The sequence below is a fragment of the Choristoneura fumiferana genome, chromosome Z (assembly GCF_025370935.1).
Source record: "Choristoneura fumiferana chromosome Z, NRCan_CFum_1, whole genome shotgun sequence".
Taxonomy (NCBI): domain Eukaryota; kingdom Metazoa; phylum Arthropoda; class Insecta; order Lepidoptera; family Tortricidae; genus Choristoneura; species Choristoneura fumiferana.
Window position 1 is genome coordinate 40,835,989 of NC_133472.1, and position 18,750 is coordinate 40,854,738.

An 18,750-nucleotide genomic window follows, 5' to 3' on the forward strand; every position below is an offset into this window, starting at 1 on the left:
ATTTACAGATACCAGTGGTATTTTCACAGGTGCAATTTCAATAGTCGGTCTGATTCTGAATAAAATATAGCAAAGTTGCGCTGCTTGCTTCGCCAATGTACCAGGGTAACTGCTACCAAAGGAGTCTTAGCCTTACGTCTTGTTAATCATGTGAACTAATTTTCTTTTACCGTACACAGAACTAATTCGACGCCCGAGAAGAGAGAGCGAGAGGCCAACACTTGGAGCCCAACCGCGAATACCACAGCGAATTCTACCACTACCAATACAACTACGCAAACTACGGTCAGGAGGTATGTCACGTGTCTTTACTTGACCCTTATGAAACTTGACAGTTGTATAGCGTAATCATTTTTAATAGTGGGCGCACTTGGTCTCAGCGCTAACTGCGTTCAGTCACCAGCACCAATATCTGACACAATAAAGCGTGCATAAAGCTGCGCGTCCACTGCATCGGAATCGAAGCGTACGCGTCGTACGAAGCGGACGGATTTTTTGCGTTGTATAAATGCCGATACAGCAGTACCATAGAAATATAAAAAAAAGAAACAAATCCTTCCGCTCAGTAGGGCTCGATTCCGATGCAGTGGATGCTCAGCTTTAATATCTAACACGTCCTTCCGGCCAGATATGTATGCACACTTTGTTGTGTCATTTATTGAGCGGTGACAACAATCGACCGAGTCGCGGCATGTGGGTTAACATTGGGGGGAACGCCCGCATCGCACCAAGTAGTTACCCGGTCGAGTTACCTCACTAGTTGTTATTGTTACGCTATGATTGAATATTCTTGATTGATATGATAATATAAGTATTCTTTGTTGTGATCGTGGAAAGGTGAAGGGTAGTTTAGTACAACTCAGAATTAAAAACAAGTTGTTTCCTGTGGGCATGTAGTAAAAGACTTGTTAATCATCAAACTTTTTTTTCTTTGAACGGACTAAAAGTTACGAAAGTATAAAAATTAGAAAAGCATTTACCTGTTAACTTTTGTCATGTACACAGGAAAGATGCGAATTGAAATTCTGTTCTGTGTATGAACCAGACAATATATAAATCAGAGGCCTTTTTGTCTAACACAATTGGAATCGTAATCGTTTTCACCATTTCTTTCTGTTATACGGTATTAGAGAGGGTTAAAAGAGATGGTGAATGGAATCGCGCGCGTGAGCTCGTTAGACATTACGGTCTCTCGTTAAAGTTCTCGCTCATCTATAGCCTTTGCGTGTCCACGCGCGATCGGTGCCTCTAGCGTTTTTTCTGTTCATTGCCTGCGCTGCCGGGTGCATTGAACACGAAACACGCTCGAGCGAAAAATACTCTTGTAGCTTTCTGGCTACCTCATTCTCCTGGTAAATGCTATTAGCGTGAGAGCGATGGCACTAAATGAACTTCGGAGTATAAGCTATGGTTTGCTCGATCGGTCTGTTATTTCCATGGACCACCGCAGTGTGGTGTTAGATGGGCGAACATTGTAAAGGTGTGCGTCTATAGAAGTGGAGACTGGCTGGAATCCGCCTTCGCTCTGGTTCTTTGGTGACGAATGCGACGTGGGTTTTAATTAACACATTGGTTTCGAGCCTAGTGGTAAATTTACCCTAAAGGGGTAAAACTGTGTTCTGTGAGGGGTAAAGAACAAGATATTTTAGACTATTTGCAGGTGGTAGGACCTTGTGCAAGGTCCGCCCGGATTGCTACCACCATCTTGCTCGCTAATAATGCCGTGAAGCAGTAGCGCTTGCATTGTTGTGTTTCGGCGTGGAGAGTGAGACAGCCGGTGAAATTACTGGCACGTGAGGTATCCCATCTTAGACCTCTAGGTTGGCAACGCGTCTGCAATACCCCTGGTGTTGCAGATGTTTATGGGCGGTGGTGATCTCTTAGTTCTCTTACCATCAAGAGACCCACTTGCTCGTTTGCCATCCAGTCGAATTATAAAAAAAAAAAAGATCATCAGATATCGTGGGTAGAGGGACTTCGGACTGCACTTATTTTAAGGGGTACCTAAATGGCAACTACCCACAATGTTCAGGGATAAATTCAAAGAAAGTTACCACTGCTGTTAGAACCACTGCTAACGTGATTGGGTTGATTCCAGCTCTGCTTCTATGGCAGCACATTACGATGGTGGAGGTTATTTAAATAGTTAATTATTTCTTTCATATCCTTAACCAGGTCCGCGGGAAAACGGAGGCAAGTCCAAAAGTTTCTGTCCCTTCCTGTCTATCTGGCCAGAAATTTTTGAACTGTTGTGTGCGTTCTGTGTTCTTTATCTGTTGTTTAACCATTTGAATGCCAACGGCGCGTGAATGTCTACACTCCGGGGCTGTTTTGACCACCCATTGATTGATTTTATTTGACGGATAAATGTGATGCCGTCTCAGTCTATTCGAACAAAACAAACAGAGACGGCATCACATTGACCCGTCAAATAAATTTAATCAAAGGGTGGTGAAACAAAGGGTACATGTCGTGTGTTTGATTTACACGAGATGTTTTAAAATTAGTTTTGAACAAACCAGCAAATATAGATGTAGTGAAAAATTTTTTACACATTCCAAGTAAAAATCAATGTTATGTCAGTGGCATAAAGACTTTGACATTGAAAAACTTTTCTCACTTTAACTGTCTTTAGTTGTGTTTTCACAGGATTATCATCTGGTATTTTTGATTCGAAATGTAGTCACACCTTTCACAGAGTGGTGTACTCGTTGAAGATCGAATAATGTATACAAGGTGTTAATTAAATTAAATAACTGTTAACGTGAAATTAATTTCTTCAAAATCGAGAGTAGAATCGACTACTTACACTATGTTTTAAAGCAGGTTGTGTTTTTATAAATATTTTTTTCACTGAGCCCTGTCTTAAAGTGACGAAGTTCCATACGCCACTTAAATGTTTAGTCAAGTGTGTACTATTTAGAGAATTTAATACTGGCTGTTTTCTGACAGTGTTTTTTAGGGTTCCGGAGCCAAAATGGCAAAAACAGAACCCTTATAGTTTCGTCAAGTCCGTCTGTCTGTCTGTCTGTCCGTCCGTCCGTATGTCACAGGCATTTTACTCGAAAACTACAAGATGTATATCAATGAAATTTGGAGTACCGATGTCTTGTCAAAGCCGCTATTTAGTTTTGTAGTTAAATTACAAAAAACTCCATACGCGTTACTGAAATTAAAAAAAAAATTAACTCGCATCAACGTGTGGCACATAGTTTGACAGCTCTTTTGAAAAGATAGTAAGGTTTCTCAAAAACTGTTTTGATTAAGTGAAGATTTCCGGAAATAATCGCTCCCAAAGTAGCAAAAATTGTGTCCCCCCCCTCTATCTTGTAAACCGTTTGTCCAAAAAATATGGAAACTAACGCTTAATAAATACTTTCAACGAAAATTGGTTTCAACATGATCGGATATACCGTTTTTGAGTTATTGCCGAAAAACTGCGCTTCTCAACAAAAGGACGTAATAATAATTGGTAATTCATTTTAAGACTGTAGTAAGTATTTTAATCGTGTTATAACTCACTTAATATTACTTGATTTATTTCGTGATGGCTACGGAACCCTATCTTGGGCGTGTCCGACACGCTCTTGGCCGGTTTTATTTTTCTTCTAAAAACGACGAAGTGCAACTGACAAACACAAATTAGGATTGTAGAGTTAGAAATTCCGTAGAGTTGGCTGACTGACTTGGGGCGTCAGATTTTCAGTATGTTATTTACACCTTTTAGATACAATCGTCGACTTCAATCGAAATTTAAAAAAGGCATACATTACTGCCCAACTATAAGCTGAAAAAATTCTATATTGATTTCTTGGCGTAATGTATAATTTAGTGGCGTTTTTGCCGTTCGTCCGATGGCCAATGATGCCCGTTGGCGCTCAAAGGGGTTGGATCTTCGTAAGATACAAATTCGATTGTATCGACGCCTGGTTAAGCATCCTGACATAGTACTATAGTGTAGCTATGTATCTTAGCACCACGGATCCGGAGAACAGTAGCAATTCGACTTCAAGTTCCGCCACGCCGACCAAACTATCGCCCGGAAACATTTTCAAGAATTTCTTCAAGTACATAATAGTTTTTCCGTTTGGTTTTGACCAGCTATGAAATTGACTTTGACAGTGAATTTTTCATGGGAATCTTGACAATAATTCGATGAGCGTGTTATTTTTTTGATATCTTGTTCAATCAGTATGCTTGACAACATATTGATTTGGCTAGTTGCTTTACGTGAGGACCATTAATTAAAGTATTTTTAGTTATGCATAAAATTAAAGAAAGGAAATACATTTATTCACAACCACACAAGTGACAACAGCGTTATTATTATTACAAATACATACACAACACGAAGGATAAAGAGAGTGTTGTTGCGGTTGCGACTAGTATACTGACTCAGCATAATGCGGAAGTGTTTGTAATACCTATCCCAGCGCTGATTTAAATTAAATTGTATTTTTTTGTCGTCAGATCTAAGTTTCCGTACCTCAAAATGAAACATACAACGGAACCCTTATATCTTTACTACATTGTCAGTCTGTCTGTTTTTAGTTTTTAATATGACTTTCTGCCAAGGTTCTGTCGGCGTAATATGGCAGACTAAAAAAAACTCGTAAGGCAGAATTTCGCGGTTCTATGAATTATTGTATTTGACCACTGCTGTTGTTTGTTTCATTATTATAACATAGTCAAAGATGTTTCATAGCTGGCTCGTCACTGCAGGGCTACTGCGAAATTCGAAAATCGAAGTTCGTGTCGTTCGATCCCTCTGACACTTGTGCTATTTAATACGAGGGGCACGGTACGATACGAATTTCGATTTTCGACCTTCGGAGTAAGCCCTTTGATCGCGGCGCTAGATGTTGTTGCAGTTGTTTTATGCATGCACCAGGCGCCAAGACGTGGCCGCTACCGAGTGTATTTTTTTAACAGGCAAAAGCGCAAGCTGAGGCGTGAGCTAACTATACATAGTGATACACCGCGACGTATTAGTGTTAATGATTGTTTGATGTGATCTGTTGCATAGTTTAATGGATTTGATTGTTTGATTTGGTGTGTGTTTACGCTGGGTCCGTATGTTTGGCAATCGCTGACAATCCTATAGGATACAGTTATAGGATAGAATGAGATAGAAACGGTCTGTTTTTAGTGTTTTTGTGCGTTCGCAACTTGCGAAACTTATGGACCTAGAGTTAAGAGCCACTTTCACCACTTATTCATAATTTTTACGTGACAAATAGATGTGATGCTGTCTCTGTTTATTCGCAGAAAACGGAGATATCTGTATACAATTTATCTTATCAATGACTGGTGAAATAGGCCTTAAATCCTTATTTTTAGTTTCTATTACGATTATACTTCATTATGTTTTGATGGGGAACGCAACGCTTTATTATTAGGTAATATTTTTTTCACACCTCTCCTTCAGAAAAGTAACTTTTCCTCCCTGACGAGAGGGAGCAAAGTGCAACTTTTCTGTTCAAGGCTTTTCTAAGTGTTTTATGGCAAATGCCATTTTTTGAAGATGATAACTGTAAAGCCACGACATTTTCTATGCTGGTTGTTCTATAATAATATGTTTTTTTTTTCAAGTTTCTTAATGCTCGGTGTGAAAAGTTGTATGAGCCACTCGGGAGTAAAATTATTTTCATCTTGGGCGTTAACACTTGAATCCTTCATTAGGCTTAGGGTTCTACTTTAGAATCCCTCGCGTAGAATCCTTCGCTACATTCTGGATTCAATGTACGCCCTCGCCGTAAATACACCATTTTGCTCCCTTGTGACACAAATAACTATTGCTTATATTCCACTTTATATTAATCATTATTTTAAGTTTTTGGGGTAATATCATGCCCATCATTCCCCAAAAAAGTTTATACATACTTATTCTTACGTAGGTACAATGTAATATCTAGTTAGTCGAAGTATCTTTGCGAGCTTTCTCAAAGGAACGAAATAAATTGCTAACTCCTCGCGTCTATTCAGTTGCATTCCCCTTAGCATTCGTTTTACTTTATTTACATCGTGTTCTCTCTCTGGACAATGACTGAAAGCCCAAATTGAGTTTCTTTTTTTTTATTCGACTGGATGGCAAACGAGCAGGTGGTTCTCCTGATGGTAAGAGATCATCACCGATACCTCAAGTGCCAGTAATTTCACCGGCTGTCTTACTCTCCACGCCGAAACACAACAGTGCAAGCACTGCTGCTTCACGGCAGGATTAGCGAGCAAGATGGTGGTAGCCATCCGGGCGGACCTTGCACAACTTGGACCTGCAAAAGCCTGCAATTATTTTACGAGATGAATATAAAAAAATATTTTCAAAATAAAAATAATATTCCGAAGTATGAAATCGTAAATCAGTAATTTCTTCGTTAATGCTGTAGTATATTATAGCAAACGCCATTAATTTGCGCATCAGTTTTGCATGAATGCATGACCAGTGTTTCAATTACACAGCATGTTTCGTAGCTTACCTTACGTCTCTACAGCCCTAATAATTAGGGCCTACACTAGCTGACGCGGTTTGCGCGGAGCGGGTGGCCGCCTGTTGAACAATAGTGTCGCGTGCATAGGATTGTACCTGCGCCCGCGCCAGCTAGCGTAAACCCAAGCCACACAGAAGAGACGTGGGAGGGGGGCGCCCCTTGAACCAGTTTTCATACTAAATGTATAGAAACGTCGCCATCCAAAGCAAACAAGAAACAAGGCGGAGACGCCCTCGCCCCGTATCCGCCCCGTCCACGTCGCGCTCCCGCCCGACGTCTCTTCCACGTGGCTTGCGCTTTAGATTTTTCAAGATGCTGCTTGGATACTTATTGCAATAACGTTGCCAGGTCATTCGTCCCGCCGGTACGCGACGAGGAGAGCGAGACGCAGCGCAAGGCTCACGCGAAGCGCGTGCGCGAGACACGGCGCTCCACGCAGGGCGTGACCCTCGAGGAGATAAAGTCCGCCGAGCAGCTGACAAAGAAGAAGGCTGGCAACGGCACTACGGAGGTGAGAGCCTAGAATATTGTTATGTGGAGCAATCAACTTTTTCTTGTTTGTTTTGTCCGTTATCCAAGAGACAGCAGTTCTTAAAAAACAGCTGACGAACAAGGAGGCTGGCAACGGCACTACGGAGGTGAGAGCCTGGAACATTTATATTTGGGTGAATCAACTTTTTGTTTTGTTTAGTCCCGTTGTCCAAGAGACAGCAGTAGGAGAGTTTCTTATAAAACATCTTTTGGTTTGGTCAAGTCTTGCAAGTTCATTTAGACTCAATTCCAGTAGTCGGATTGACTTGAAATTTGGTATAGGTACGTGTGTAAATTGGATGACAATGCAAGTACAGTCAACAAAAAATACAGTTTTGAACATGAAACTCATTTCATTAAAAAGTACAGTCAGTAAAAAAAGCTTGTATTAGAAATGTCATTTTTGAACAAAAACTTTTTTCATTCAATATCTGCCCCGACCGGTTCGTATTTATGTTGCTGTCTCAATCAGCTTCAGTAAAGTTCAGTAAGCTGAAGAAACTATGAGGTGCATAGGGAAATTCGTGTCGGTACCGTTGACCATCAGTGGTGTAGCGGTATAGGACGCGGTACGGATTACCGAGGACCTGGGTTCGATTCCCAGTGATGGTCTTATTTTTCTGTTTTTTCTGTGCATCTATATTTCAGTTTGTATTTTCAATTTGTTTTACGGATGACCGTAAAAGTAAAAATTTGGAATTGATATAAAAAATACAAAAAGATTCCAAAAAACCAATCTTAATTCAGTAAGCTAGTTGAGAAAGCAAGAATACGAACTTTTCCGACAAAACACGATGGCAAAACGTTAATCGCTACATCTGTACTATTGGGAGGGTGCGAAGTACTAGGTGGGGGTAATGAAATCTATCGCAGCGCTCATAGTGGCCAAAAGAGGAAATAATCTAGGCTCTGGCATCTGTAATACTCATATGAATCTGTCATTAACAAAGCAATTTCTATAGACTTTAACTACCTAATTTTAATAATAGATGTTTATGTTATGATGCGAGCTTGAATTATTGAACACTGTCCCTGTTTTGTTCTTAATTCCTCTACATCTCGGACACGTCCAGCAACAATTTTCCTTATGAAACGGTTTGTGGTTGAAATTTTATATTGAGTGATATACTCACAAAACCGGTCTTCAAAATGATACTCATTTTGATCTGAAAACGATATTTAATTTATTACTAGAGAACAATTATATAATTTTACTATTATTCAAAGAAACCAATAAGATAGCTTTATCTTTTCGTTTTACAGTAAAAGTACAACTAAACATGAAGTAAACAAACCCTGACATAACGAAAATAAAACACACTTTTGAATAAATTTTACTTACCTCATTTAATTTTAATGACCAAAAATGAACTCACAACCAAATCACGGTATCACAGTAATTTTGTATTATAAATTAATACGTTATACGTTTGATTTTTTCACAATGTCGCGATGAAATTTCAAAACGTCAGAGCATCAGAGCAAAAAAAGTTGCGGACGCTAGGTGGCGCTGATGTCGTGCACAAAGCCAATAAGTCAAGTTAATATCTCTGTTACAGGTTCTCCCGCCGGTCAGTCCCAAAAAAGAGGAATCGCCGGCCCCTCCCGCCGTCGAAAACAATACGGTATGTGATATTCTGATGTTCACAATGATTATGATAATAATTGGGGGCATTTGGTTCCTTTTGGGAAACGTTAACTTTTCTTCAATTACTAATCGGTTTTTTGGGGATAACAGTTATATTTATTTATTTAGTTCTTAATAAGAAAGGGCTCTAAACCCGGATTTTTAATCCCACGGAAAAAATGTAAACAAAGTTTCGTCATTGTCAAAGTGACATTTCAGGGGATTTCAAGGTATGGGCCCGCTAGAAATATTATATGAAGTTCTGTTGTTGCCATGCCTATTAGAGCCGTTTTTACGGGAGACAACTTACAAGTCGTCTTTTGACTGAGAAGTACTCGGACCGGAGTCCAACAATGAACAACTTAACTACAGTAAAAATATAACAATGTCGACAGTAAAAAAAAATAACAGAACAAGAGTCACTGGAAAACGATTACGAATTCAGTCTCGAATGTTAGTGCATTGAGTGACGTCTCGCGCCAAGCGGCCCACAGCTTAAAAACCCTTGTGTAATACCAGGACAATAAATAAATGCATACGTAATACCAGGACAGAAAAATAAATTTAAAATCAGAGTAATCTCTTTGTAAATTAATATACCAAAGCGTAGTAAATGCCAAAGTAAAGATTTTCATCAGTAAATTTAAATATTTTATCTTGATTAAGAAATACAGTTTTTTAATGGGAAGTCGATTTCTGGCAAATGTGGAAAGAATAAAATATCTTGAATTCTGCAAATGTTTTTTGATAACGGCAATACCTTTGTTTGCATTTTTTCCATGGGATTAAAAATCCGGCGCGGCGCGGGTGCACTTAGCGGGTGCAGAATGCGGGGCGGGCGCAGGTACAATCCTATGCACGCGACGCGCGCAGTTAGCGCTGCTCACACTATTGTTCAACAGGCGGCCACCCGCGCCGTGCAAACCGCGTCAGCTAGCGTAAACCCTAAAACCCATTTAAAAGTAGCCCTCGATTTTAGGGGGTCGAGATTTTTTTATTTAGCTATTGAAGTTATACGATATTTGTTTTATTTTTATATCGTCATTGTAAATACTTTCCAGTTTGAATTTGACTGTGTTCACATCAGTTTGGCCGTTTATTCACCGATACCCCAGTACTGTTTGTATTTATTAATTTATTAACTTTTTTTTTTAGTTTTAATGCAGTGTAATTAAAAATATTCACTCGTGTCTATTCGGCCATTACCATTTTGTGTTTTAATAGTATTCATGTCGCATTCTTGAAACGAGATTTTTTCAGTAGGCTCTAGGTGCTCCTAGAGTTATTTATCAATAGAGTGGGCCATTATACCGTACTAGCTCTAGTTTTACTTTATCCTTTAATTATATATTAAAATTTTGGTTATGTATTTACTTGATACTGTGTCGGTAAATCAGAGTGCGGAAACCGATGCAGCAGTTTGGCGATATAAAAGATACACGACGTGTTCACTCTATTGATTTATATCTCGATGGCTGTTCTTTACTGAGAGTTTCCCCATTTGGTGGAAACAATATCGGAAAATGAAAATGGTTAAGCTAGGGAGGGCCTTATGTAACAAAAGGCAATTAAAACTATCATTAAACGATACAAAAGTTACTACGGACTGTTTGAATGCGGTATTTGACAAATCCTGAATTTGCTATCCAGGATTATGCAGCCAGTGTTTAGCGAAGAAAAAAAACCGGTTCTTCTTGAATTTCACTTTCAGTAATTTTTAAACTAGCTGTTACCCGAGACTCCGTCCGCGTAGTATTCGTTTATGGCTATCCCGCGGGAACTATGCAATTTTCCGGGATAAAAACTATCCAATGTCCTAAATCAGTTCAGCGGTTTAGACATGATTGAGTAAAAAACATCCAAACATCTTCACAAACTTTCACATTTATATCTGTTGTATGCATTTAAAGATAACCTGATAATTGTTTTCCCTTTAATAATAAGTAATAAAATAGAAACAAATACCGTATTGCCTGAGAGTTTTAATAGTCTCTCCCTACCGTACCATTTTCATCAAATGCTAGGTGGAGGCTCGAATTTTCTATTTTAGTATCGAAGCAAGGCATAGATTAGGTAATATAATATGTAACGCTTAATTCAATTTTCAAGAAACGAATCCTATAAAAAACGCGTCTTCGATGCCTCGCCTCGAACTTTACAAGACAAAAACCTAGCGTTCAATGAAGCCTTGAGTATTGATTAAAAACATTAAAATTTCAATCTTTTTATCGACCAACTTGACAGTTCGTTGCACACAAATGTTGCCACAGTTTCACCAGTGCTGTTATATCGATATTAACAAAAAACTTAATATCGATATCAAAAAAAAACTTTATACGAAATAATAATAAAATAAACCTTTTTTTATTTGAATGATTTGGAAAAAAACCTGTTGAACATCGGTATGGACACCGTTCGCCATTTTGTTTTGTTGACGTTTCAATATATCGTCACTACTTTGAAAAAATGTCGTATCTAAAATCAATATGTCAACAAAATTGAACCTTGATGTACTGTCTATAAAGTTCACTCAGAAAAATTATCTATTTTGAGCTAAGAGTTTTTTTAAAAGTAGTGACGATATGTCATTCGACTTAACTGCCATGGGTTTGCTGAGAACTATCTCTCGTTATTGTGAAGTTGTTATTATTTTGTTGATTCATTTTTGATTGTGTTATCCTTTATGTCGTTTTTAGGCCTAAAGCTATTGAAATAAAGCCCAAAAGTTATAATATCGACATATTTCTATGACTATTTTTTTTTGCTATGTCTGGTAACATTTTAAGCTGTCAATCTAGTTCGCCTAATTCTGGACTCGAGTATAAAGAATGAGTAGTATAAATTGCGCAGTCTCGAAATCTCTGGCACTGTTTTTCAAGACGTGTCATTTATTCTCGACATTCCAGATGTACGTACGAGTAGTAAGGTAATGGTTTACATCGGGAAAAGTCGGATTTCGGGTCGAAGTGTTATTCAATTATTGTATTAAATGAGTTACTTCTCACTTATCGACTCTACCTAAATAATATCGATAATGATAGTGTATCGTAAAATAATAATGTAATATCTTTAACAAAGCCATCAATGGAACATTTATGAGGGCTACAACAGACTTGGAATATGAAACTGAATTATTAAATTGAATAGAAGTTGTTAACTATTCATTGTTTTCTTTGCTTAATTCATATTTATGTCTATTTCACATTTTCAACTGCTCAAAAGTTAATTGGAAGAGATCGCTCTTTAGCGATAAAACCGTCTATTGTTGACCTCTACCTTTAATCTTTTTTAACATGTTCTGTATCGATATATTGATATTGATTATCAAGTCGATAAGTGAGAAATCACTATGACAGATAAAAATGCCTGGATAATTCTGCGCTGTCTTCGTGTCTTGCCGTCCCGCTGGCGCTTATATTATTTAAAACGAGAGTGAGAGGGACGGTTCGATACGATAAGCTAATGAGGGCACGGTTCGATACGATAAGCTAATTGAGAGCATGCTACGACATAAATACAAAGAACTGGAGATAAAAACTATGGTGGCAAACCGTTAGTTTTACATCTGTATGGCCTTAGACATATGACGGAATAGCTAAAATATGCACTCTGACATATACACTCTGGAACAAAGATAGTATATGCATCTCATCTTGACATTGAGCTGCCCTATCACATTTGTTGGATGAATCTGTTAATGTATGACATGACCGACTCCACTGGTTGGCCCAATGCTGGTGCCAATGCTACTCGTCCAACTTGTGTATCGAGACAGCATTCGTTCCAACGTTGGCGCCAACGTGTGGAGAAACGGCCTGGCCACTAAATTGCGCGAGCAGCGGCGTGGTTAGCGTTTTCCCAAATACATTGCGTATGTCGGCAGTGAGGTTTTCTTGACATGAAATATCGCTAGATGGCGTTAGTTGATACTAACTCATGATTGAGGTCGGTTTGACGTTAGTCTTGAACTCCCTCAAACGTGACACAAGTGTCAAAGTTGTCAAACGGTACTCACGATGCTGGGGCTGACTAGTCTGTCACAAACCCTAATGTTATTATGCAAACAGGAACCAACACACATTCCCCCAAAATTGAGATTAGTATTGTAACAAGTTACTATAATGCACCTTCTGTTAACCTGATAGAGTGCATTTTAGTAACTGGTTGAATAATTATCTCAATTTTGGAGGGAAGCGTGGGTTGGTTCCTGTTTGCATAATTACGTCCAATTATAGTTAACAGAAGTGAATTTGCACTGCTGAGCGTCCAAAACGTAATTTGAGGGTCTTCGCTAGCTGGCGCGGGTGCACTTCGCACGCCAGCTGCGGGGGCGGGTAAAATCCGTCGCACGCGACGCGCGTTGTTAGCGCTGCTCGTACTATTTTCCAATATGCGTCCACCCGCTCCGTGCTATCCGTGTCAGCTAGCGTAGGCCCTGACTACTCCTAGTTGATGTCATCTCATCATCGACCTTCTTTTCATCTATGTAGATGACTTCTGTGAACAGTATCGATTTTATAGCAATTTTAAAAGCATGAGAATGTTTAGTTCCAATTTGATCAAAGTCACCCCAGTTTACGGGAACCGCTGTGCGTTCGCTATAAAGCCTTATTTTTTTTATTTAAAGCGAGTTCGGTATAATGCTTTAGTATGAACTTGGTCGTTGACGCGGTTTCTTGCATCCGTCAGCGCGTCACGCGACCCGGTCGCGGTCGTCGGTCGCGGTTGCCGACATCGGAATGTAATAAGTGTCGACTGCGCAATGAATAGCGACGCTTGCCGCGCTGCCTTTCGAATATCGCACGCAAATCGAAAACGATATTAACTCTTTATAATACACCATTTTAATTTAGACTGGACATCCATCAAATTTCTGAAAGGTTTAAATTAAAATGCTGTGTTATTTCGAATGAGGGCATATTGACAGGCGAAATATCGTTAGATGGCGTTAGTACAGTCACCAGCACCAATATCTGACACAACAAGCGTGCATAAATATCTGATACGACTCTATTTCTAGGGTCGCAAGGACTGTGGCAGATATTAATTCTGGTGACTGTACGTATGGTCCGTTTGATGTTACGGTCTTGCTTCTAATTGGCTAATTTAGTTATTAGCCAATTGCAAGCAAGGTCGTAACGTCAAACGGGCCTCACGATATTAACGCCATCTAGCGATATAGCCCTCATTGATGCTCTTTCAATCTAGTGCGAATATAGTAGTGGTAGGGCTAGCTAACGAGCTTGGTGTGTGGTGTCAGACGCGGGATGTGGCCGTCACGGTGGCGCTAGCGGCCGCCACCGCCACAGCCACGGCGACGATCGCCGCGCACAACGAGCGCCGACCCTCGTGGCGTCTGCGCCTTGACCCGGCCAATAAGGTGCTCGGATCGATCGCGGATTGAGCAAACGCTATCACATCTCGCATTCGCGTACAACCCCCTTTCAGAAAGTATTAAGAATGTACAGTGCCTTTTTCGAAGTTAATACAGTTGGGAACGAGAAGAAGGGCTCTGTTAAATGTTAAAAAACTACATACAATATTCTTTCCTTTCGTACTTCTACTAAAGCTAAGAGCGAAGCGGCGTGAGGTTTGTTTGACATGCGAAATATTTACCACTAGATGGCGTTTGTATCGAGAGGTCCGTTTGACGTTACAGTCTTGTTTGCGATTAGGTACAAACGTGACACAAAATGTCAAAATTGTCATAAGGATATAGTGACACTAGCGCCAAGTAGCCTGTCACAGACACTTATAGTCGAGTTCATAAACTTGTGAGCAAATTTTTTATCAAAAATATCTGAACACGAGTCTATTGTTAACGGCGTAGAAGCGTGCTCAGATATTTTGGATCAAATTTTTGCTCACAAGTTTATGAACTCGACTGTACAGTATAGATCATACAACTACTACTGAAATATTTTTATCAATGACAGTTAAAAATGTCTTGAAAAACTGTAAAAGTTCAAGATACTATTTTCTGATACCCTAAGCTGTAGGTATAGCTTACATTTTAGAGCATATTAGAGTGATTTATACTAAAGATGAAGGATCGCGTTTGCTCATTCCGCAAATATCATGCTCGTACGTTAGTCAGATATGTGTCGAGCATGTTTTGTCTAAAAAATTCCGGTTCAAACGAATTTTAGGTCAATGTGACATTAAAGTAACATCTATTTGTTCCTAATTAAAAAAACATGCATGCGATATATTATGTTATTAACATATGTGCTAATATATTAACTTGCTGCTTATTGGGTAGTCCGTGATGATTCTTCTACTTGCTCTTATTCATTTTACTTATAGATTTGGATTTGATTTCTTCACCGTCTCATGTCTACAACCATCTGATCCCATTTTACAGAAAGAGATGGAGTGCGATTGCAATGCCGCGCGCGTTGGATAGACTATGACGAGATGTTTTGTACGATGTTTTTTATTTCTCACGTATTCTGTCACTTCGGAATTGAGCCGGGTAATACTCGTACAGATGTAAAATTTGAAAAAAGCTGGTATCTCAAAATCGATGATCTTTCCGAGTGAACTTAATGAACATTGTTTTAAGGGTCATATTTGTTGACGTATTGATTTGAGATACGAGATTTTTTCAAAGTAGTGACGATATTTTGTCATTAGTATACTATTAGCATTACGTGACCATGTTACAGTCGAGTTCATTTACATGTGCACACTTACGCTGTCAAAAATATCTGGACACGCCCGAGTCGTGTTCAGATATTTTAGATAGCGTTAATGTGCACATGTAAATGAACTCGACTGTACAAACAGTGGTAATTGGCTCAACAAGCCTGCGACGTTGATTGTACGGTAAGCAACAGGAGTGGCAGACGTTTAAGGTCTTACGCTAGCTGGCGCGGGCGCAGGTACAATCCTATGCACGCGACGCGCGCAGTTAGCGCTGCTCACACTATTGTTCAACAGGCGGCCACCCGCTCCGTGCAAACCACGTCAGCTAGCGTAGGCCCTAAGAGGCCTGACAAATCTACGGACGACTATTATAATCAGGGATCGGATGGTTTATCGTCATTGTTCGCAATAATGTGGACATGCCTCCAAAATTAATTAAATAATTAATCGATTACGTTATGTTGGCTTTTTGAAACATTAAAAACATCACTGGCTAGCCAATGCTAAGTTCTTTTAATAATCATTTAATGCTTGGTGTATTTTTGTCACGTTAAAGTTCCAATTAATATCTTTAATATTGCACGTTCTTTCGGGATGCATTGATGTTCTTCAAATTAACTCTGCGTAATATGCTAATGTAGTACTAATATGTATGCTTTGCCAGCCTCTATAAGGCCCTCTTAAGGCAAAATGCGGTATCTAAAAAAAAACACATCAGATCGTATAAAAACACAAGTGATTAACCTTAAGAGTACCTTTAGAGGGTAGTATACCTCTTAGTATTAGTTCTCTAGTCAGTACTTAGTCTGCAGCTTGAAAGGCACACTAGCCCCCTTTGACCTTATCACAGTTTTGTCAATGCTTTGTGTCCGCACTAGCCTACAACACTGTGGCTGGCTACTCAACTGCGCTTTACACTGTGTCATAAAATGAGTATTGAATTTTACAGCAAATAGTTGGATGAGACTCTACAGCAATGGAAAAGTTGACACATGTTTCCGTGAATTTGTCGTATTTCAGTAGGGTGGAGTTCAAAAAGTTGGTCCATATTAACCGATACAATTTTCTTAAATTGAAAATACAAACTGAAATATAGATGCACAGAAAAAACAGAAAAACCTGATACACCACTGATGGTCAACCATCAGTGGTGTAGCGGTATAGCACGCGGTACGTATTACCGAGGACCTGGGTTCGATTCCCAGTGATGGTCTTATTTTTCTGTTTTCTCTGTGCATCTATATTTCAGTTTGTATTTTCAATTTAGGTTTTACGGGATGACCGTAAAAGTAAAAATTTGGAATTGAAATAAAAAATACAAAAAGATTCCAAAAAAACCAATCACAATTTTCTTAATTAACCGATGCAATTCTAATTAGATAGTTTAAGTTAAAGAAACTTATTAGCTTAGATAGGCTAGATTGTAACGTAATAAAGTACTTTATAGACCATCGACATCTAACGGCGCACAAAATTGGTTCGCACCAACCCAACCATCTGCTGTATATTCTGCATCAGTTGCACCATTTTGTACAGTCGAACAAACTGATTCATGCGCCAGGGTGGAACCTTTTCATAATCAATTTCACGGAGACGTCAATATGACGTTACATAGTAGCACAAAGGTTTCTCTCTACTACATAATTGTTTGAAATGGAGTAATGGCCCAGGGTGGAACCTTTGTATATCATGTTGACATCCCATAGTTTTGTCAAGAAAATCATATTGCAACTAGCTTTTGCTCCGCCCGCGTGGTATTCGGTTATCGCGCTCTGTTCCCTCGGGAACTGTGCTTTTTTTCGGGATAAAAAGTAGCCTATGTCACTCTCTGGCCCATAAACTATCTCAATGCCAAAAATCACGTCCATCCGTTGCTCCGTTTCGACGTGAAAGACGGACAAACATACATACAAACACACTTTCGCATTTATAATAATAAGTATGTATTGATTATTAAAAGGTTGTACCCTGGTGAATGAATCAGTTAGTTCGACTATATACCCGCTGTGGACTAGCGAAATAGCACTGGCCGTGTTGCCTAACGCTCTGGCACTCGCGATCGCATTCACTGTTTCATTTTATCGTCATGCCATGCCGTCGAGAGAGAGGTGGTGAAAGCGATCGTGATCCAAAGTGCGTTAGACAATGAGGGCTTTTGTGTACAGTTCGAGTTGGAGGATGCGGCGCGACCGCGGGCGGCGGCGGACGCGACGGTAACGCTGCCGCTGCGGCGCCCGCCGGCCGGTTCCACCGCCAACACTGCCTCACCACCCACCAAGGAGGAGAGCCGTGCTGGTAAGCGAAGTGCATCAGCCGGAACACCAACTCCCGATGCTAAAAGAGGGGTGTTATAAGTTTCACCGCTGTGTGTCTGTCTGTGGCACCGTAGCTCTTAAATGGATGAACCGATTTGAATGCGATTTTTTTATTTGAAAGCAGGGTTTCTAGCGATGGTTCTAAGGTATGTCGTATCAAAATCGGTTCAGCCGTTTTTGAGATATTGAACTTTGAAGTGACAATGTCGAGGGTTTTCCAACTTTGTTGGTTGGGTTTATTATATAAGAGTGAAAACGAGCGTGCGGGTAATCTGATGGGAAGTAATCACCGCCGCCGATGAACACCAGCCATGACGAGCCGTGTCACACGCATTGCCGGCCCTTTGAGACACTGATAGGATCTAAGCTGTTACCGCTCTGGAAACACTGTCCCAGGAAACTGGTTTCATATTGTTGTGCGTGGAAAAAGTTTTGCTCAAAGCGGACGGTGCTAGAGCTAGTATCATCAAGCGAGCAGTTTGCTGCCGCATATGTTGAAGAAATGAGAGACCGTGAGCAAGAAATTTTAATGAATGAGGGCTATCGCGTATGAATTCACCACTAGAGGCGCTAGTGTAGCGTGAGGTCTCCGAAATGTCAAATCTCATAGTTTTTGGGTGAGCTACGCGGGTTTATTTATAATTGGAATAATATTGTGAATATTTTGCAATATCTGAAATTAATTATGGCAAATATGCGTTCCGGGGCAATGAATGTCTGTGTTTTGAGACAGTTTTGTCTTTCGGAAACCTTTGTCCTCCCTTTTTTCCGAACAAAACGGGGACTATGCAACACTGTGGCATGCTCGATATTTTTATGGTACGGTTTTAAGGTGTATTAAATATGATTTTAATCTAAACTTTGTTTTCACGCCCGTAATAACAGACTTTGAAAGCCACACTTAAAAACCTCACGCAACAGTGCGCCATCTAGTGAGACAAAAAACGATAGCCCTCATTGTATTTGTACCGCATGCACACCGCATCGTTTTATAAAGTCCTTCCATTCAACTTGACTGATTTCTTCAGTATAAGCGCAGGACATTGATAGCGGTTGAAACGCTCGTATACTATACAAAATGATTTGACAAAGTCGCATGTCCAAGTGTGCTGTGTGTCGCGAATTCACGCGATTCCTGAAC

General features: G+C 39.8%; 1 protein-coding gene across 11 annotated transcripts in view; it reads left to right on the forward strand.

Annotated features, from left to right (window-relative positions):
- Mbs (Myosin binding subunit) overlaps positions 1-18,750 on the forward strand; it is a 115,621-nt gene that overhangs the window by 58,576 nt on the left and 38,295 nt on the right. For 9 of the 11 annotated variants that reach the window (XM_074100190.1, XM_074100197.1, XM_074100180.1 and 6 more), the window contains 6 exons: positions 180-293; positions 3,975-4,067; positions 6,837-6,999; positions 8,579-8,644; positions 13,907-14,026; positions 17,460-17,589. In XM_074100190.1, the coding sequence (XP_073956291.1) occupies positions 180-293; positions 3,975-4,067; positions 6,837-6,999; positions 8,579-8,644; positions 13,907-14,026; positions 17,460-17,589 (686 nt within the window). The remainder of the gene's footprint in view (positions 1-179; positions 294-3,974; positions 4,068-6,836; positions 7,000-8,578; positions 8,645-13,906; positions 14,027-17,459; positions 17,590-18,750) is intronic. The other 2 variants (XM_074100209.1, XM_074100204.1) reach the window with 2 other exon arrangements.